Source organism: Nematolebias whitei, chromosome 17, assembly GCF_014905685.2.
Source record: "Nematolebias whitei isolate Nwh7 chromosome 17, NemWhi1, whole genome shotgun sequence".
Taxonomy (NCBI): Eukaryota; Metazoa; Chordata; class Actinopteri; order Cyprinodontiformes; family Rivulidae; genus Nematolebias; species Nematolebias whitei.
In genome coordinates this window covers 17,022,357-17,044,547 of record NC_056514.1, presented here as the reverse complement: position 1 = coordinate 17,044,547, position 22,191 = coordinate 17,022,357, and the positions used below count along the sequence as shown (strand labels likewise).

Here is a 22,191-nt window from a genome sequence, read left to right as displayed (position 1 = left end):
TGTCGTATTTTATTCTGGCCTGTCATAAGAAAAGTATAGGAAACCATGCAAAGCATTGTATAACTTTTATATAACTATTGTTATCCACATTTAAACTACAACCCAACAAACTTTCACAAAATAATTATCAAATTGTCCTCTACAATTGTCTGAAATAATTTAATATTTTGTCTCTCCCTGATTTAAAAAATGAGCTAACTAAAGAGCTAATTAAAATCATAAGACAATACTTCGTTCCACAGTCATTCTGAGAGATGATGAGCTACATCTGGGCGTGTTAGTAAGTTGGAGTAACCATCGGCTGTACGGATGGCAGGTTCTCATGTTCCCGTAAAGACACTTATCTGAATTACATATTCTCCACTGACGTTTATTCATTCTTTTGATGATTTTTCATGAAATCCCTCTGACTGCAACACATTCATAACGCAAAACCCTGACAATGTTGTCGGAGGAAAGGGGGCTGCAGTTCCTGCAGGTAATGGGCGTTTACCTTTGGGACAAGCTGAGATCACTGATTGGTCAGTTGCTGACGAGCCTGCTGGATTGATTGAGGATCTGATATGTGCAAAATCATCATAGATTTTACTGGTCTGTTAAAAAACTGATCATTTATTCCATTTTTGTAGTGATATGGGAAAGTAAAGAGGTCTGAACACCTTATTAACAGGTGTGCAATAAAAATAATAAATGTGGATGACCTCGAGTTAAATAATGGTGGATTCTTGGCAATGTTGTAATCCACCTCACTTGAATTAAACACACAAAGCCCGGTTGGTTAAAGTCAGAATTCTGTAACGTTTATTGTAAGTTTAAATAATAACAACATTATTAAATTATGGCAAGTGTGAAATGTGAATGCATAATCAATAGTATTATTTCATAAGGGTGAAATATATGAAAATAGCTTAAACTTTGAGGAGAGATGTTATCTAAATTTAGAACTAATGCTTAAAATTAAGGTACTGTAAGTTTTCTCTGAGGTTTGTGAAGTAAACTAAAAATCTACAAAGGACCGGTCGGCACTGAGTCTAAGATGATCAGGAGGAAGATGGTTCGTCCTACCAAGTTGTAGATCTCGTTACCAGGTGGACATGATGCGAAAATGAACCTGTGGTTCACGCTGTCAGGACCGCGTTCCGTCCAGCCAAGCCATGCGTGTATCATTCTGGGCTGTCAGAGAAGTTCCATGTGGGGAGTCTTCTCTGACCAGATGACCAACCCAAGGACTGGCAGAAACACAACACCCAAGGCCGAATACTTGAAGAAGACTCGTCTGCTCACACAGACTCATGTGCGTGTTGTTTTTGTACTTGTACTGTTTATTGTATTAGTTTAGCGTATTTCTTAGTTCATATCTTAGATCTTATTACCGTTTTTTTTTACAGTTTATACTTTTGTTGGATGTAACTGGGACCCTGTGTACACAATTTTGTTCCTCCACGTGTCGCGAATGACAACTAATGAAACTTTTACTTTGATTTATTCCAAATTTATTCAATATTTTGGTGAATCTAAGGTTTGAAAACTAAGCTTCTTTACAAAATCCTAACGATGATTTCTTTATTTTTCAGACATGCTGAGTTAAAACTATGGGGTGCTTGAGCAGCCCCAAAAAGAAGGTAACATTGCCACTGGTTAATCTCTTCAGTCCAAAGTCTGAAGGGTCCACATGTGGAAGCTCTTCAGACAGTGTCACAGTTTTAGTTTTAATCTGAACACATAAAAAGAGTTTAATGAACAATAATAATAATGCCTGAAGTTTTAAATGGCATGCAGTGACATTAAAACAGTCTGCGTCATCATTTCTTCTTTCTGCTATCTGCAAGGCTAATCTTTAATTATTCTCTCCACCTTTGTTTCTGTGCACTGCTGTGTCAGAACCCTGCGGAACAGACTGATGTCACCAACATGTGGATGTAAGCCTGCCATCCAGCCTTAATTATACTGTACAGCAGCTCTTAACATGCAGGAAGAGACACAAGGGGAGGGTCTGCTGGCAGCTCCATTAAAAAACAGCTCCTGGGCTGCAGAGGAACATAAAGAATCCTAAAGTTATCATTTTTCACCAGCTGGTCTGAAGATCTAAATATAGTTATTATTTTTTAATTAGATGATTCTTCATGGACTGATTGAGCAGGTGTACTTGATTATGACTCAATAAATCTCTTTTCTTTCCATCATCAAGTTTCCTGCTACCCTTTTTTCATAATGTTTTATTTTTTCTGGTCTGCCTCACTCGAGTATAGAAAAGCGGTGGTCATGGCAACATTTGAGTCAGATATTAGTTTGACATTTGTCTGTCATTAAAGAACTGTTCACCATAAAGCAGAGCAGGTCAGATGTCTTTTTGTTGCATAACAGATAGAAATTTGCAGCTTTGACTTTTTAGAAAACGCATCATTTCATCCTTGCCCACGGGAGATGCTAAAATATTACAATTATTTTGGTCTGTAATCAAATAAAACATTTTTTAACTGTTGGGCTTCGAGTTTGGAAACATTGCAGTTTAGAAACAGGATTGCTGTGAGCAGGAAATTCTTGTAATCTTTGTGCCGAACATGGGCTTTAAAATTTCAGAGTATTTATTCAAATATAAGCAACTGGATAAAATATTTACAATAAATAAAAAAAGTATTTTATTTATTTATTTTCACAAATTCTACATCTTTGTAGCTGCCATGTTTTATGACCTAAAGTGTTTTGTGATTTGGTGAACTAGTGAAACTACAATAATTAATTAAGGAAATATCAGAACTTTCTCATGAATATTGTTAAATTTCAACAGAAGTTCATTACAGTCGTTCAGTTTTGCAAATCATTTGATGCTAACTGCCCAACCATTTTTTTTAAATTAACATAAACATTTGAGTCATTCAGTAAAATGTACCATTAAATTATAAAATAAAGGTGCTTCAGGAATTAACCTAAAACCTCTTGTTTCATAATTACCACATTAAATAAAGTGTTTGATTCACTGCTGATGGTGATGTTAAGGATTGTTTTGTTGATAAAAACTAATTTTCCTTCCTCTGGACCTTGTTCAGCTGCACTCACGTAACGAGCTTTATCTAATGAGCACTGCCTGGGTATTTTTATGGTGGAAATCTTCCTTCATACATACAGCTACAAACACTTGAATGAAACAATTTATTTCTTGTGCTGACGTGTTGTTATGTGGAGGCGCTTTCTGAGATGATAAGCTAACTTTGATTTGATCGTTCTGGTCAGTGTATTTGCCATTCCCCTCCCGTGTGTGTTCATTATTTAGATATTGGTCTTCTATAAATACTGCGCTTAGTCTTAAATGTTGTAATTTCTGGATGCCTGTAGCAGATTTTTATGTCAGATGTCCTAAGCTTGTACCTTCAGTCGCAAGGACTTATTTACACAAACACATACAGTAAGTTCTCCTCTCATGTATTTGCACTGACCAGTTAAATGTGAGCTGTTTTACTTAGAAAAGTCTAAATATTACCTCCAGGCAACAGGGTACCTTAGAAGGTGATGGAATCTAGTAGCAGAAGATGAGTTCTTTACTAATGTGCGCGTTACTTAAGAGTCAATAGAGTGAATAGAGAGTAAGAGTGAATTAAATTAACCCAGTTTTTGTGGAAAAATAACTTTGAAGAAGTGAAAATGTCACAATAAAGGGACCGAGGTTAAAAAAGAAGCTGGCTTTTAGTCAAGGCAAAACCATTTTATTTAGTTTTACATTGTTTTTTTTTTATTTTTAATGGAACCTAAGAAGTGAATTTTTTCTACCTTTTGATATAAAAGTGTCAAAAAAGTAAAAGAAGGCTCAATAACCCGCTCACTTTGGATCATTTGACCTCTCTCGTCGTTTTGTGTGCTCGCTCAGTGTTGGTGAGAAGCGTGATGAAGTCAACTTAACTTGGTGGATTTATTAAATGTTTTAGTTGACGAAAACAAAAAGAATGACCTCAGCTCAATTTACTTTGCAGCTTTGGTTACTCCATATTTGCACTCTACAAAATAAAGCCATTTAATGCAGTATTCTTTGTACCCACTCTAGCCTATTTTATAATGCTTGAAAAATGTATTATTATTATCATTTTCAGCATGGTTAAGGGTCTGGATTTCGGTGCTGTAGGCCCAGTTGTTTTCTGAATTAGTCATGATCAGCGTAGTGTTGAACCCAGACGCAGACAAAACTCTGAGAAACTAGAGGATGAATAAAGTCGAAGTCAGATCTATTTATAAAACATATTTAAAACAGCAGCTGTTACCAAAGTACTTAAATAAAGTATTTATTAAACTTAAAATACAAAATCAAAGAGATGGCGTAGCAGCAAACACTTACAAAAACAACGGCATGGAGCGAAACAGAGGAAGCTGAGCATGACGGCTCAGAAGCACAGTCCACAGATAAGATGGAAACACAGAGACGCTGAACTTAAAGGGACTCTAACAAGACACCATGATGAACGCCTGGGGAGATTGTGAACACAAAGATGCTGAACTTAAAGAGACTCTAACAAGACACCATGATGAAGACCTGGGGTGATTGGGAACATAAAGATGCTGAACTTAAAGAGACTCTAACAAGCCACCATGATGAACACCTGGGGTGAATGGGAACACAAAGACGCTGAACTTAAAGAGACTCTAACAAGACACCACGATGAATGCCTGGGGTGAATGGGAACAGGTGAGCAACATGAAGGACGAAACACTGGGGAAGCTGAAAACACAACAGGCTCAGAAAAGTCAATAAAATCACAAGGAGACCACGCAGATCCTAACAAGCTCCTATAATAAGAGACAATGTATTTATATGACTGGGAACACAAAGATTCTGAACTTAAAGAGACTCTAACGAGACATCATGATGAACGCCTGGGGAAATTGGGAACATAAAGATGCTGAACTTAAAGGGACTCTAACTCATAAATCTCTGCTCTGGTGTAAATTTTTTTGTTATTTGTTTGAACACCACAGTCTGACCTAGTGATCTTGTCATCTTGATGACATTTTTCAGGTGGCGAGATGGGAGCATCACACCCGGGCTCTCTCCAGGCTCTTTGGTAGTCCCTACTTGGCCTGTTACAGTCTGGGCTTTGTCATCATTCTGCTCAATGTCCTCCGCAGCCACAGGTAAAAAGCACAACTCTTTTTTTTATTGTCTGCTGCCATGAAAAGAGGGCAATGTTATGTGTGAGTGTGCTTGTTAGCAAAGTAACTTAACCCTTGGATGCACAAAATGGGTTTGTAACAAATGGATCATTTGATGTGCAACAGCTGATAACTGTTTAGACCTGACCCAAGTTAAGAAAAGCTGTTACAGCTAAAGTTTGATGTATCGTATTTTTCGGACTATAAGGCGCAATATCAATGAACGGGTCTGTTTTCATACATAAGGCACATTAAGCGAAACAAAACAGTCAGATAAGCCAAACTTTATTCAACTCATTCGCAATAACTGAATAGTAGCTGAGAGTCATCCCCAACACATTCTTCGAGCTCATCAGATCACGCATGTTTGTCTAAAGAGTCACACAGTGACGTATATCATCAGCATATTCCAATGTATGGTGAAAAAACAAAAAAACGACAAACATGCTGGTAGCACAAATTAGGTGTAAGTTTTGAATAAGTTACCTGCGCACTGATTTATGACAAGTATAAGTTGTCGTATGCTGATGCCAGCTAAAAACTTTGTACATGCACTCATTTTTGAGTGTTCATGTGTGCACATCTGCTCACAGACTCATGTTCATGTTTGTGCTGATGTTCAATGTTTAATGTTATTAGTGCTTAGTGTATATTTAGTTGATGTTTTTCTTAGTTCATATCTTAGATGTTATTACTGTTTTTCTTGTACATTTTATTGTTGGATGTAACTGGGACCCCGTGTACATAATTTCGCTCCACCACATGTACCACATGAGGTGCGAATGACAATAAAGAAACTCTGACTCTCACTCTGATTTTTCAATGTATGCGGATGTGTTGCTGATAAGTTAGATATAAGTTATAGATGTGCAACTGGTTAGTTATGTATAAGTTCACACGTGATGCATGCAAGTTATCCACCAGCTGGGCAACCGAGTACATATACGCAACTTATTTCTAACCTAAGAGTATTTTTCTTTTAATATATCTGTAATTTGCACATATTGGCATATTTCTTGCATAGCTGACACCTTGCATAGAACTTACTAAACACGTTTTTAACTTATAGCAAGCGTTGCCAGCATTTCGAGGTTCAGCTACAGTATATATATATATATCTTTTTCATTCAACCTTTATTTAGACAGGTAAATCTCATTGAGCCTCGAGGACTCATTTACAAGAGAGACCTGATTTCAACAAAGAATGATGACAACAATGGACAACAGCTACAACAATAGACAGTTATAAAAAGGCATACAGATTCTCTCTTTTTTTTTTCTTTTACAAATAGGATGGCTAAAAAAAAAGTAACAAAAAACAGGTAGATTCTAAGGCAAATGTAGAAAACTAAAACCAGGAACATGTCTGCATTGGTCCCTGCCAGGAGTCCAACAGATTTTTAAAGCCACTTAGAGAGGTCAAGGTCGAGAGCTTCAGATGTTTTTGTAAGATATTCCAGGAAACAGGAGCGGAGTAGGAGAAGGCCTTTTGCCTAGTTCAGTCTGCACTGAGGGAACACTGCAGGTAATAATGTCCTGAGAGCGCACGCTGTAACTGCACTCACACAGAGACATGTAGGAGGAGATGTATGAAGGCAGCAGACCAAGAAGTGATTTAAAGATGAAAATGTACCAGTGGGAGAGTCTGCGTGAAGTTAATGATGTCCAGTTATCCAGTGAATGCAGGGTGCAGTGGTGGGTACGATAATCACAGCCAGTTATGAATCTTAGTGCACCGTGATAGACAGCATCCAACATCCACAGGGTGCTTGTAGGAGCGTTCTTGTAAATAATGTCACCGTAATCAATGTAGGAAAGGAAGGTCACAGATACAAGGCGTTTCCTAGCATTCAGAGTTAGGCAGGATCTGTTTCTGAAAAAAGAAACCCAGTTTAACTTTCAGTTTTTTTTACCAAGTTTTCCACATGAAGCTTAAAAGAGAGATGCGAGTCGACCAAGATACCCAAATATTTATAGGAATCAACAACTCAATCGGGACACCATTTGAGGATGAAATCAGAGGAAGAACTGCTGGGACCAACTTCCTATTTGAAAAAAGCATCCATTTGGTTTTGTCGGCATTTAGGACAAGTTTGAGGTGGAACAAATCTGTCTGGATGATGTTAAATGCAGATTTCAAAAGCTGGAAAGCCTTTTCAACTGTTTTAGCTCAACAATAAACAACTGTGTCATCAGCATAGAAATGTATGGATGCATCAGGGATGTTTTTACCTACATTATGTATGTAAATTGTAAAGAGGGTGGGTCCTAAGACTGAGCCTTGTGGTACACCATTGTTGACTGTTAAATAACTGGAGGAAGTACCATTATGTTGAACACATTGCTTCTGATCTGAGAGATAGTTAGAGAACCAACCAATGGTGTGATCTGAGAAACTGATTTCTGAGAGCTTATGACACAAGATGTTATGATCCACAGTGTCAAAAGCTTTAGACAGGTCTAAGAAAAGTGCAGTACAATAGTCCTTAGCATCCAGTGCTTCAACAATGTCATTAAGAACCTTCAGTGAAGCAGTCGTTGTGCTGTGTTGTTTCCTGAAACCAGATTGAAGGCGAGCTAAGATGTTAAATGAGTCCAGGTAATTTTTGATTTGAGAGTTTATCAGTTTTTCTAGAACCTTGGCTAAAATGCAGAGTTTAGAGATTGGTCGATAGTTTTTCAGTGAGGTGGGGTCACCTCCCTTCAGCAAAGGATGAACGAAGGCTTTTTTCCAAGCATCTGGAATGGAGTTTTGGCTTATGGAGAGGTCACAGGGACTGTGATGATATGAGCAGCCAGCCTTAAGAAATAAGGTGGAAGTTCATCTGGACCTGCAGATTTTTTAGGATCAAGATCTTTTAACAATTTATTAACCTCACTGACTGAGAATGGAGAAAATTTAGGGTACATATGATGAGAAACATGATAGGCGGATAGATGCAGTGTCAGCAGTGAAGCAAGCGCTGTACCGGTCTGTTGTGTTGAAGAGAGAGCTGAGTCAAAAGGCAAAGCTCTCAATTTACCGGTCGATCTACGTTCCTACCCTCATCTATGGTCATGAGCTTTGGGTTGTGACCGAAAGAACGAGATCACGGATACAGGCGGCCGAAATGAGTTTTCTCCGCAGGGTGTCTAGGCTTTCCCTTAGAGATAGGGTGAGAAACGTGGCCATCTGGGAGGGACTCAGAGTAGAGCCTCTACTTCTCCACATCGAGAGGAGCCATTTGAGGTGGCTCGGTCATCTGGTTAGGATGCCTCCTGGACGGCTCCCTGGTGAGGTGTTCTGGGCACGTTCCACCAGTAGGAGACCTAGAGGAAGACCCAGGACATGATGGAGGGACTATGTTTCTCGGCTGGCCTGGGAACGCCTTGGGATTCCCCCGGAGGAGCTGGCCCAAGTGGCTGGGGAGAGGGAAGTCTGGGCCTCCCTACTTAAGTTGCTACCCCCGCGACTCGACCTCGGATAAGCGGATGAAAATGGATGGATGAATGCATGATGAGAAACTCGTCTATTCTGCAGGATCCATGAGGTGCAGAGAGCAGCTCTTAGTATATCTGATGTCACGTGATTGTCACAATACACTCCAGGATGGAAACTAATGTTGATCATAAGCTCTGTATATGTCAAAAGCACTCTCATGCTTGTATATGTTAGAGACTACCATGATGTGTTAGGAGAGTTGAACCCAAGGTGCAGACAGAAATGAAGACTTCAGAGGTAAAATAAAGAAACCAGATGTATTAACAAAACATAAAAGCAAATACTGACATGGCAGCAAAACTCACATGAATAATAAATTCAGAAAGACACGGAAGAACAGAGCATGAAGGGCTGTGGAAGCACAATCCATGCACAAGGGACACACAAACAACACAATCTTTAAAGAGACATACAATATTCAATGGAAAATGACAAACACCATGGGGAAGGTAACGATGAACAGGTGAGAGTGGGAGGGGTAGGAGCAGGCACAGAGAGAGCAAAAAAACACTTGACTTTGAACCACAGGCAGCTAACTCACCGAAAAAAATAAATACAAGAACCACAAGAAGACTAAAACAACACAAAACAACACAAAACACACAGATCCTGACGAGTTACTCATAGTTTATATGTCATTTAGCTTGTTAGAGGCTTCCAGTTGATTTCTTTAGTCCATCTCTAGAGCCAGCATGTTGGATAAAATGTTCATGCATAGACACAAAATGTATAAAACATTATAGTGAGACAGATATTGGCCCAAAATGTAGCAGGCGGCAAAATGCTTTCTTTGAAAAAAGGCTTTTTTTGGTGGTTTGTTAAAAAATTTGGTTCTCGTAGTCTTGTTTACCTTGTAAGTATAAGAATATGAAGAAAGTATAATGTTTGTGTAGAATCAGTCTGAGGGAAACAGTCTAAAACCAAACCGTTTAACTCTTATTTGGTACAAACTAAATTTTAGCTCGTCTCAAATTAAATGTTATAGAGAATACTTCATTCCAATGTTTTTTTTAGAGTCATCAATTTGAATTACATTCTCCACATTTTCTACAACTGCATCCATCCATTATCTTCCGCTTGTTCCGAAGTCGGGTCACCGGGGCAGCAGCTTGAGCAGGGAGGTCCAGACATCTCTTTCCAGAATCATCTCTTCCAGCTCTTCTGGGAGGACTCCAAGGCGTTCCTAGGCTAACAGAGATGTAGTCTTTCCAGGGTGTCCTGTGTCTTCTCCCAGTCGGACATGCCTGAAGCACCTCCCTAGGGAGATGCCCAGGAAGCATCCTTAACAGATGCCTCTCCTAGATAACTGAACTTCTCACCCTGTCTCTAAGGGAGAGTCCAGGTACCCTGAAGAGGCAACTCATTTCAACCACCTGTATCCATGATCTCATTCTTTTGGTCACTACCCAGAGTTCATGACCATAGGTAAGGGGAGGAATGTAGACCGACCATTAAACAGAGAGCTTTGCCTTACAGCTCAGCTCCCTCTTCACCATAATGGACCGACACAGAGTCCACAACACTGCAGATGCTGCACCTATCCGTCTGTCAATCTCACTCTCCATTCTTCCTCCACTCGTGAACAAACCCCCGAGATACTTGAACTCCTCCACTTGAGGCAGAACCTCACCCTTGACCCGAAGAGAGCAACCCACCCTTTTCCAATTGAAGACGATGGGCTCAGATTTGGAGGTGATGATTTTCATCCCATCTGCTTCACACAAGACTGCGAACCGCTCCAGTGAGAGCTGAAGATCATGGCATGATGACGCCAACAGGACCACATCATTTGCAAAGAGCAGAGAAGGAATCCTGAAGCCACCGAACCGGACTCCCTCCAGCCCCATGGCTGCACCATGAAATTCTGTCCATAAAAGTTATGAACTAAATCGTGACAACGGGCAGCCCTGGTGGAGTCCAACTTCCACCCTGAAGGGGTCCGACTTGCTACCAGCAATGGGAACCAAACTCTTGCACCGCTTGTACAGGGACCGAACAGCTCGTAGCAACGTGCCCCCAATCCCATACTCACAGAGCTAACCCTAACCCCCAAAGTGTACCTTGAGGAACACTGTTGAGTTCCTTCTTCAAGTCCACAAAACGCATGTAGACTGGATGGGCCACCTCCCATGACCTTTTGAGGACCCTAGTGAGGGTAAAGCGATGGTCCAGTGATCCACTGCAAGGACAGAACCCACATTGTTCCTCCTGGATCTCAGATTTGATCAACGCCCGGACTCCCTTCTCCAGTACTCTTGAATATGTCGGAGGAATTTATGTAAAGGTCATGGATGTTATCACTTACTAATGTTAATGTAGAACGATGTGTGTGAGGTCGAGAGTCTTTTTGTCCACTCAGAAATGAGCCTGATAACTGATAACTTACGTTGCCTTCAAATCTGTAAGCTGAAAAGCAGAGGTTTCCTTGATCTCTGTCTGATAAGCATCATAAACAGACACTTCTTTATACTGTCTCGGGGCAGACCTTATGATGGGAGCTTCCATGCAACATTTGTGTAAGCCTGTTTGTTAACTCTACCCCCCTTGCAGGCAGTAAACAGGGTTGAAAAATCTTCTCATGTCCTCTGATTGGCTTATTTGATTAATGAGATGATGGAAGGGTAATTAATTCATCCAACAAATAGACCTTACCAAGGAAGAGAGTTGTCCCTATAATTGCATTGTTTGTGTTTTTAAAAGCACTGACACTACAGCTGACATACTGCTTGAAACCACATGCTGAAACACCTGTCCCTGAAAATAAGACCATTTATTACCTTTCCTGCTTACTCACTATACTTTCTAAGGTATCCTTGTTATCCCCAAAGAGCAGTTTGATTGAGAGCTGGCAGTCGTCCATAAACAGCTAAATAATAGCTGCAAGTTTTGCAGCTCTTGTATTTCATTTCATGTTGATGTCACTTATTATGTTCTATCAGAAGAGAAATAGACTCAATTTGCTCTAAAGGCCACAAATCGTTCTGTTACGTGCTAAAATTAAAACCGAGTAAATCTCTTGCGCGCATATAAAACTGCTTCACAGACAAAAAATCTAAGCCTTTTATTTCATTCATTCAAAGCTGATTCTGTTTTGGGTTCTCTGTTAGTTTTGTAAGATACACAACATTTTCTCCTGATCATTCCCGTTTTCTTCCGGTGCTCCTTCTTTGTTCTTCCTTCCATCTGTTTGGTGTTTTGGTCTTGCCTCCTCTCCATCGTTGCTCATAGTTCTGCATGTGCCATCGTTTCAGCTCTGATTGGCGGGGCTTACTCCCACACCGTCCTCTTTGGATCAAAATGATGATAAAGCTCTCTCAGTGTAACCACACATATTGCAAGATGTTTTTATTTTTGTTCTTTATATTTTGCACATGATGTCTGTTGCTGAGAAACATTAGTTGAATCCAGCTGCTTCATGAATTGTTGTGACACTTTTTGTGCTCGTAAACAGAATTATCAACTCACACTGGAACACAATGATGCTAAATATAACAATCCACAATCTCCCCGAGACTGAAGGTGTAAAATAAATGATTCATTGTTTTAATAACTAAAGTTACCCATGTAAGAATCTTTATATCCTTGAGCAAGAAGAGTTTTAGTTCCCCTGTGGTGTGTAGTATCAGAAGCTGCCAAAATGACCACGTTTCACATGTTCATCGTGTGAGAGTTTATGAAGCATTCACACATTGTGATCCATTTTTCTTCCGTTCATTTTTCGGCATGATTCTCATCCTGCAGTTTTGTAGCTATTTCAACAAATCATAAATCAAAACGTTCAGCTCTTTCAGGACAATTCTGCCCTGACTTTTGGTATTGATGCAACTTTAGCTTTTTGAAATATTTAACTTTTTCTGTCATTTTTTATTTCCTCATAGAAAATGAATTGAGCTCATTTTAAATCCTTCAGATCTTTAGATCGGTTTACAATCTTTTACTGCCCCTTTCCCATTTTGTTCTGATTCAGCTTCTTTTAGTTTCCTTGTGCAATTTTAAACTTTTCAGCTACTTTCATCTAATTTCAGCTGTTTTGTGCTCCTTTCAGATTATTTCTGCTAACTACAACATACTTCTTCTAAATTCTTTTTGCTAATTTCGCTTGTTATGCACCTTTCAATTTATTTACCATACCATACCATACCACTTTATTTATAGAGCACTTAAAACAGCGACAAGGCCAACCAAAGTGCTGTACAGACAAAACAACAGGTAACACACAAAGCAAAATACAAAATGATGTAAATCAGAATATAGACATAAAAATGATGCAGATAATGACGACAAACCAGTGTGGAGCATACAGGGTCAAACATAGATCCTCTGGTGTTGAAAGCTACTGAATAGTAGTGAGTTTTTAAACGGGACTTGAAAACCAAGAGGGAGGGGGCCTGTCTTACAAGCAGAGGTAACTCGTTCCAGAGTCTTGGGCCTGCTACAGAGAAGGCCCTGTCACCTCTGCGCTTAAGACGAGTTCCTGGAACTGTGAGGAGCAACTGGTCCGCTGACCTCAGGGAGCGTGGTGGGACATACGGTTGTAGCAGATCAGAGAGATTGGGGGTGGGGGGGCAAAACTGTTCAGTGATTTGTAGACATACACAAGTATTTTAAACTGGATTCGAAAGTGAACTGGTAACCAGTGCAGTGAGGCCAAAACTGGTGTAATGTGTTCTCTTTTGCCTGTACTGGTTAAAAATCGGGCTGCTGCATTCTGGACCAGTTGTAGTCGTGCAAAATGGAGGTCTGACTGATACCAAACAGGAGCGAATTGCAGTAATGAAGCCTAGATGTAATAAATTAGTGTATTACTGTCTCCAGGTTCTTTTTGGACAATATGGGCTTCAGTTTAGACAGCCGCCTCAGTTGGAAGAAGCATGATTTAACAATCATGTTTACATGATTGTTAAGTTTCAGGGAAGGGTCCATTATCACTCCCAGATTAGTGACTCTTTGTTTTTATGACAGGGTTAGAGCGGAGAGGTCGATGCAGTGGTTTGTGATCGTGTCGTTGGGAGGGAACAACATGACTTCAGATTTCTTTTCATTGAAACTTAAGAAGTTTAAAGCCATCCAGTCCCTGATGTCAGCCAGGCAGTTGATAAATATTTCTGCAAGTTTCATCTTTTTTTGCTATTTCAGCTACTATATAGCTATTTTTATGCTAACTCACGCTTTTTCAGCTAATTCCATATTTGTTGCACTCTTTTCAACTTTTTTCAGCCCAATTCAGCAAAAATTTGCTCTATTTTCTTCCTTCTTTTAATTTCAGCTTCTTTCTGCTTTTTTAGCTACCATACTTTTCAGCTGGTTTTTTTTTTTGTTGTTGCTAATTTCAGCTTATTCAGATAATTTCCATTTTTTCTGCTCTTTTCTGCTTCTTTCAACAAACATTCTTTTTGCGTTCTTCTGCTAATTTAAACTTGTTCTACATTTTCTGCTACTTTTTTTGTTTAGCATTGTGTAGCTAATTTCAGCTGTTTTTAGATAAATTCAATTTTTTTTTTTTTTTTTTTTTGGGTGGGGGGGGTAATTTTTGCTGCTTTCAGCCTAATTAACATTTTTTCTGCTAATTTCAATTTTTTCTGCTATTTCAGCTACTATTTAGCTGTTATGCTAATTTTAGCTTTTAAACTAATTCTTTATTGTTGGGGCTCATTTAAGCTCTTTCCGCTTTAAGTTTAAGCTTTTTTCTGTCTTTTCAGCTATTTTTCAGCTATTTTGACTAATTTCAGCTTTTTTAGCTAATTTCCAAAATTCTAAGCTTATTTCTGCTTATTTAAACCTAATTCAGCAAATATATGTACTTTCTGCTTTTTTTTTTTTTTTTTTTTACTAATTTAGGCTTGTTCTTTCATTTCTAAGACTTTTCAGCTGTTTTCAGCAAGTTCTTCAGCAATAAGCATTCACACAGCATTTTCGCAGGAAATGCATTTATTCTAGCTTTATTTGTTTGTTGGTTAGTCTTTAAATATTATTTTCCAAACTCTTGAATTACACACACAGGGTTTTTTTTTTTTATTGTGGACACATTTTTGTTTATTAAATAATGAAATGATGTAATTTGTTGTTTGTTTTTGGGTTAGATTTAGATCAAACTTGGCAAAGACCAGTTCAGTTTTACTTTGTCCTGACACATACAGTAAAACCTTCAAACTGAAGGAGGGTGGACTGACTGTGGGTTAGTTCAACAAGCGTGCATTAGGCCCGACCACACCGTGATAGAACCAAACCGTTTGAAATGAAACAGTAACCACAAAGTTGAGTGCATGTCTTCCAACATCAAAAAAACAAAATTTTTATAGATAAGGCACAGAGAGAAATGCTTGAATAAATAGATAAATAAATAAATAAATAAATAAATAAGAAACAAACAAATAAAACCTCTTTTGAATTTTACAATGAGGTGAGGAATGAAGTGGTCGGAAGTACTTTGTAGTACATTTATCTTTTCAATGTTTCTAAATTTTGCCAGAAATGACCTAAAACATCACTAGGCTTTAACACATTTAATAAAGACAAAACAACAAATATCATTCCACCCACAGCTGTACAGATGTGAAATAGACCTGCCACAAAGTACGAGTGCCAAATCCGCCCATCCATTTCTTCATCTGTTTACCTTCTATCTGTGGTCAGGTCACAGATGCAACAAATGCAGGTGGGAAACCAGACCTCGTCCTCCAGTGACATGTTCTGCTTCCTCCAGAGAGGATATGTAGGACTTCAGCTGCTTCTTAGTCCACCTTGGAGTGATACCTGGAAACCCTCCAGAGAGAGCAATTCAGTTCAGTCTCCTGATCTGAAGCCTAAACCACGGCCTTTTGATGTGGGGGAGCAGCACTCTGAGTTCTCCAAAGCAGTTAAGCTTGATTTATATCAAGCAAGATGTTAAGAACTCTGTTCTCATTGTTGCAGTTGCAAGACAATTTTTTTATTTTGTTCTTGGGTGACTCTTGAGAACTCGTTCTGTGCACAAGTCAGACTCAGAGTTTCTTTATTTGTCATTCGCACCACATGTGGTACATGTGGTGGAACGTAATTATGTACACAGGGTCCCAGTTACATCCAACAATAAAATGTAAAAGAAAAACAGTAATAACATCTAAGATATGAACTAAGAAAAATGTTAAACTAAAAAATATGCTAAGCACTAGTAGTACAAAAACAATACGCAGAACAACAAGGTCCATGCTCAATAATTCAGGTATAAAATCCAACATTTTTCAGTCCGGTCATCTGGACAGTTTCTTTTTTTTTGTGCTGAAACGTTTTGCCTTCGATACGGAAGGCTTCATCAGTCAAGGACTTTGTTGTTTTCAACCAGCTTGACATGACTGTCAACAAGGAAGAGGGCCGGCAATGGAGGAGGGGGCGTGACAAAGAGACCATCTTAGCACCAACATAACTGGTTTGTTCCACTTTGGAGTAAACTGTTGGGGGAAGAATCCATTTTGTTGTGTGTTTTCTTGACTGATGAAGCCTTCTGGATTGAAGGTGAAATGTTTCAGCACAAAAAAAGAAACTGTCCAGATGACCTGACTGAAAAATGTTGAATACGCAGAACAGCAGCACGAACATGAGTCTGTGTGAGCAGATGAGCATGAATGAACACATCAACATGAAACAGATCAGCAGCAACATGAAACAGATCAGCAGCAACATGATATGATTTTTCACAGTGATTATCCTGGTTAGATATTCATGAGTCTAACAGCCTCGGGGTAGAAGCTGTTCCTCAGTCTAGTGGTTCTACTCTTAATGCTCCTCAACCTCCTTCCTGAGGGGAGTGGGGCAAAAAGTGTGTGTGCTGGGTGAGTGAGGTCCTTCATGATGCAGGTGGCCCTCTTCCTGCATCTGGAGGTGTAGATGTCTGTGATTGTGGGGAGGCTGACTCCAACATCTTCTGTGCAGCCTTCACCACTCTCTGCAAAGCTTTTCTTTCTGCAGCTGTGCAGCCTCCATGCCACATGTTGATGCTCGAGCACAGGATGCTCTCCACTGCACACCTGTAGAAGGAGGTGAGGACTGAGCTTCCCAGACCAGCTCGTCTCAGCCGCCTGAGGAAGTAGAGTCTCTGATGAGCTTTCTTGATCAGGATGGTGGTGTTGATGCTCCAGCTGGGATTGTCATTCAGGTGCACACACAAGTACTTGTAGCTGGAGACCACTTCCACCACAGATCCTCTTATGTTCAGGGGGCGTAGGTGTGTGCACAAGGTCCTGGCAGAACTTTTTTCTTGCAGGATCGTGTGTGACTTGTCAAATGAGCTCACGTGAAAAAGCAGCACTGCTCTCTGATCCACTCTGAGACTGTTAGGAATCACAGCTGTCTTTACATCTTTGTGTTTCAACAGATGTTATTAAAAACACAAATAATTATCATAAAGACAAATGATACAATGTGGTGATACAAGGGGCTCTCCAGGTCTAGGAGGGATTACACCTTGGTTGAGCAGCGTAAAAGCACAACCCCCCACTGTTTGTTGGGTAAACTAAACATCCATCTGCCAACTGTGCTCTTGCTGTGCTGTTTAGTTGCTTTTGTGTGTCACGTATGCTGCATGGGAGGCATTCAGTTCTCCAGTTTTTGTTTGAGTATAAAATGTCTGTGCTAAAAAGAGCGGCTCACAACAACAAGAGTAAGAACAGATGTCTTACGTCTTGGGATGTATGTAGCAACCTTAAGTCTGAGCATGAACGCTCTACAAAGGAAGATCTTTTCCTTCTTTTCCCACTTCACCACAACATGCTGGAGCAACACCTTCCTTACTAAACATGAAGCCCAGTCCATCAATCCATCTCTGTCCTGCCTTCACTCATAAATCAGATCTCCTCTGCATGACGAGTTAAAGTAAAATACTTCAGAAAAAAGTTGACCATTTAGATTCAAAGGACTTATTAAAACACACAACTTAAATTATAACTCGCTTCGTTGCAGATTTTGTTGTTTTCTTTAAATAAAGGACTTCCAGTGTTGTAAATTTCAGTGAGGAAAAATGTTTCTCATTAATTTAATTATCAGTGAAATGAGTGTTAGTGTTTAATGATTGACTATTTGCTTGCCAATTTTCAAAGTTTACAATTTGTGCACTTTATTTTATGTAGAATGCCTTTTTGAGATTTCTTGTTGCACACCTTTTTTTTTTTTTTAGCATAGGCTGTTTTTGTTAAATGTCCTTAAACGTTAGGTCTCAAAAACAAGACAGTCGATGAAGATGCAGCCATATATCTATCAAATAGATAGCTGGACGGACGTGACGGTACGGTACGGTATACTTTATTGTCTCCAAGGGGAAATTTGTCTTGGCCATCTTGCGCTAAGCAAAGCTTCTTCCACAACTAAATACACTACAAACAATAAAATCATGTGAACACCACAATAAAATCAAAAAACACCTATTGCTCAATAAAAACACATATTGCACATTCCCACATACATTCCAGCAAGTAAACAAAACAACAAATCAGACCAGAGCATCAGCAGCATAACAAAAGACTATTCAAATTCAAAAATACTTTATTAATCCCAGAGGGAAATTATTTGTTGTTGTAACTCGTGATCCTCATTTCATTAAGAGATGTTATAGATGCTGATGGTTGTAGACAGGAAGGATCTCTTGTAGGTCCATTCCACAGTGGATCCTAAGAAACTGGCTGCAGATGCCGTCCGATCCGTCCACCCAGACTCGGCTGGCCTCTCAGTTCCCCCCGCCTGTAGGACCGCCTGAATGCCGGGCAGAACTCCTCCCAGAACTATGGCCACTCCTCCCAGCAGTCTGCTGAACTCCTCGTCGCTGTGGACAGCCAGCTGCAGGTGCCAAGGGACGATCCTGTCCTTCCACTGTCATGAGCCATGTTTCCTGCTAGTTCCAGGATTTCAGTGGTCAGACACTCGAGCACAGATCCAGAAAAGAGGATATATGAGGATATATAAGAGGATATATGCCTACTATATTTAACAGTCTAATTGATGTAGGGACAAATTATTTTTTAATCTGTTAAGTCTTATTAATATAGTTATTTGTATGGGTGTTTTTAAAGTGCTTTATAAATAAAGTTGGATTGGATTGGAAGTTTACAAGAAGGGATTCTAAACCATTTGCCAGATGGTGACAGTTCATATTGTGAGTTGAGGATGTGAGCAGGGTCAGACAGCACCCTCCAGGCAAGTCTGAGGACAGACTCATCACAGATGGACTGCAGGGAGGGGTGATCAGTCCTTTCTATCACCTTCATTGCAGTTTGTACCATGCAACTAAGTTTAGATTTAAGTTGTACATTTATTTATAGATTTATTTAGATAGATGTTTAGATTACCATACCATGCTGACATTCTTTATTACAGATCATCTTGCCTTGCCTGGCAACATGGTATACTACAGCTACAGTCAAATAAACATAAAGTAATTGCAAAAATAAGTATAATTAATCTGTAGCACAAATATAGGTCTCGAAGAACGACCATCTTCTTTTGTAAATGGTAACATATATTATTATACCTTCCTACTGGCAAGGAAGACCTGCAAAGCCCATTCTCTAAAGAAGAAAATGTGACTAATGTAGTTGTTTAAGACTGAGCCCCACAATATTTAGGTGTTCACACAGCCCAAATAACCTTCTGCCAAAGATTGTAAGACCTGATGGCTTAAATAGCTTGTTTTGATTGAACCACATGAACCTGATGTGGTTTGAACTCCCATCAAGATCTCTTCTAAACAATTTGTTTGCTGCTCTAAGGCATCAATAGAAGGACACGTATCTTTATTGTCCAACTGACCTACTAAATACTGATCCACGTGTGTGCTTTACACAGACCAACACAAACAGGAAAATCAGATCAAATAAAGGGCGTAGAGGGGACACACATATATTTTTATCTATTACCCACTTACTACTGATGCTCACACCTATTTTTGCTTTTCTCTAGGTGCCCAGTAATATAATTATAACTCACTGCAGAAAATTAACTCTGGATATTTACTCCACAGCATTCGATAATAAGACTAATCACATGGGTTTACAGATATAGAAGTGCTAAATATAAAAATGCTTCACTTTGATTCCTTCTGTGTCAGTTGCTAAAAGTACAATATACGAAACACAAATAAAAATGAATAGTCAATGTTTAAAGAGAGCCAACTAATTTTAAATTGACCTTCTTGGTTTTATGGATTTGTTTACAGAAAGAGTTTGACCTGATGGGGATTATTGTGAGATGCTACATAAAACTAGTACAGTACTCACTATTGAATGTCATTCTTTCATTTATTGAACATTGTAGAGGCAGTTTTACACTAATTGGTGAGTTACTTAGAAATAAGTGTCCTTTGTGTGAAATGAACCAGTGCCTTCTGTCTTACTCTTGCGAGGGTTTTTCCTGTAGGTGAAAGCTATGTCAACATGTGAAAAGCTAGTCTTGGGGATTTCACTGCAGGCAGGCTTGAACCACTTTTAAAAAGGTGCTATTTATACGACAGAGCTGGTTGGCAGGACTCATGGATAGTCTTTCAAAACTTTTCTACCAAGAAATCACACACTTCACTACTTGCTCTTGCCGAGATCGGACGCTTCTCCTCTCCCTCTCCGCTTTGCTTTGCTGCTCTGTCTGTCTGTGAAACTGTTTCTGAGCCTCTTGTATCTTCTGAACCATAATTATGGACTCGTTTTGATCAGTTGGTCCCTCAACCCAATTTACAACATTTCTTCGAAGAGAAGACCGACTTTAGGCGAGCCACTTTGCCCTGTTGGCACACACGCAGCTGGATATCTCATCGACTTGGAAGACTTGATGATGTGTCTGTCTCTAATGCCATTTGTGGATTTTAAGGACACATATTTAATTGGATTTTCGATAACTGGTTCCTGCTTTTTGGATTTGGCTGGCTGCTGGTTTTATCTACAATCAAGGAAGTTGTCAGCAGCAAATTTGAACCCGATCACGCTGCTTGCCTGTATGATGGCTTGGTTTGTGCCTCGAGTACCCAGACTCAAATACTTTGGGCAGAATGGATCAGATCTCAGGGATTTTATTCAGTCACGTTCCATCGGTGTGGCCATGTAATTGGGACATTTCGGAACCGAGTTGACCAACACAGACTCAAGGTAGATGTCATTAAGTTCTGCCTGTCCCCAAAACAACTGTTTATCTGAATTTGGCTGCCTTGGCTGGCCTTGAAGGCTATATTATCTGAATTTGCCTGGATAGCATGTGATCTGCCGCTCACCACCCATTCCCTGAGGAATTTCCAATGGATAACCAGATGAAACCAGCTGAATAAAGTTGTGCCATCATTTCAGGACTCTTGGATTCTCATAGTCGTTATTCTTAGCCATTCCTCGACATGCCTCGAGAATGTTTACAGATCTCACCGGAGGACACTGGCTGATTACATCCTTATCAGAACTCTTACAGTGACCTCGAGAGCATCTATGAACATGCTCACTGCTCTCTTCGTCCCCCTCTGCAGAATGTCTACGTCACTATATGCTTGTTTGTGCAAGGTGTTTTTTAATATCAGGGTTTTTTTTCTTCTCAGGCAGGAAAAAAACGTCTGATAGGAATTTTTTTCGCCTCCAAATTCCTACATGTCCAGTTTCACTACTTTTTGTCTGTCTAAACAGATCTCACTTGTAAATGAGTCCTCTAGGCTCAATGTGACTTATCTGTCTAAATAAAGGTTGAATGTATGAATGAAAAAAATCTATACAGATGACGATTTAACTTTTTTTTGTTTATGTCAACCCATGTTGCTCACTGTGGCACGTCGTCTCTTCCTTTTGTAAGAGACAAAATGTTCCCAAGTTGGTGTCTGCTGAATTCTGGGATTTTACTGACAGGTAATAGTATAACATTCAGATCTTACTTGTTATAGATAGCACTTTGAATGACCCAAGTTCGGATAAATGGAAATTGAGTTTAGTTCTGATTAAACTGATGAGGCTCAGCTCTGATACCCTTCTTCTTGCTCGGTGATGGGCAGGAGTCCCTATGAACTGTGATGCTAACAGATGGCATTATGACCTGTAGTGAGAGTGGGGAGCAGGTGGATGACAGCCTGGGGATGTGGAGGTATGCTCTGTAGAGGAGAGGAATGAACGTCAGTAAAAGAACAACAGAATCCATGTGTGAATGAGAGGGAGACAGGTTGAACCATGAATCTGCAAGGAGTCAAGGTATTGAAAATGAATTAGTTTAGATACCAAAGCAATAGACAGAAAACGAGGGAGGTGAAGAAGTGTGTGCAGCAGGGTGGAGTGTTTGGAGATGGGTGTTGTGACAGAGCAGCAGATTAAAAGGGAAGGTTTACAAGAAGGTATGAGACCTGCTGTGGTGTTGGCACTAACAAACATACAGGAGGATCTGTAGGTGGCAAAGATGAAAATGGAAATATTTTTACTGGGAGTGACCAAAATTAAAACAATTAAAATTAATATATTAGAGGGGCAGTTCAGGGTAAGTTTAGAGACAACAGATGTGGTGACCCTAAAGGGAGCAGACAAAACAAAGGCCAATCAGCTAATGGCTAATCAGTAAACTGAAGTGAGTGGCTGCTATTGAAAATAACCTCGGACAAAAAA

At 39.6% G+C, this 22,191-nt stretch overlaps 1 protein-coding gene across 1 annotated transcript in view; it reads left to right on the top strand.

The window, feature by feature from the left end:
* Positions 1–22,191, top strand: part of pemt (phosphatidylethanolamine N-methyltransferase) — a 153,261-nt gene that overhangs the window by 48,421 nt on the left and 82,649 nt on the right. Inside the window, exon 5 of the mRNA XM_037691607.1 lies at positions 5,003–5,118. Coding sequence (XP_037547535.1) covers positions 5,003–5,118 — 116 coding nt within the window. The remainder of the gene's footprint in view (positions 1–5,002; positions 5,119–22,191) is intronic.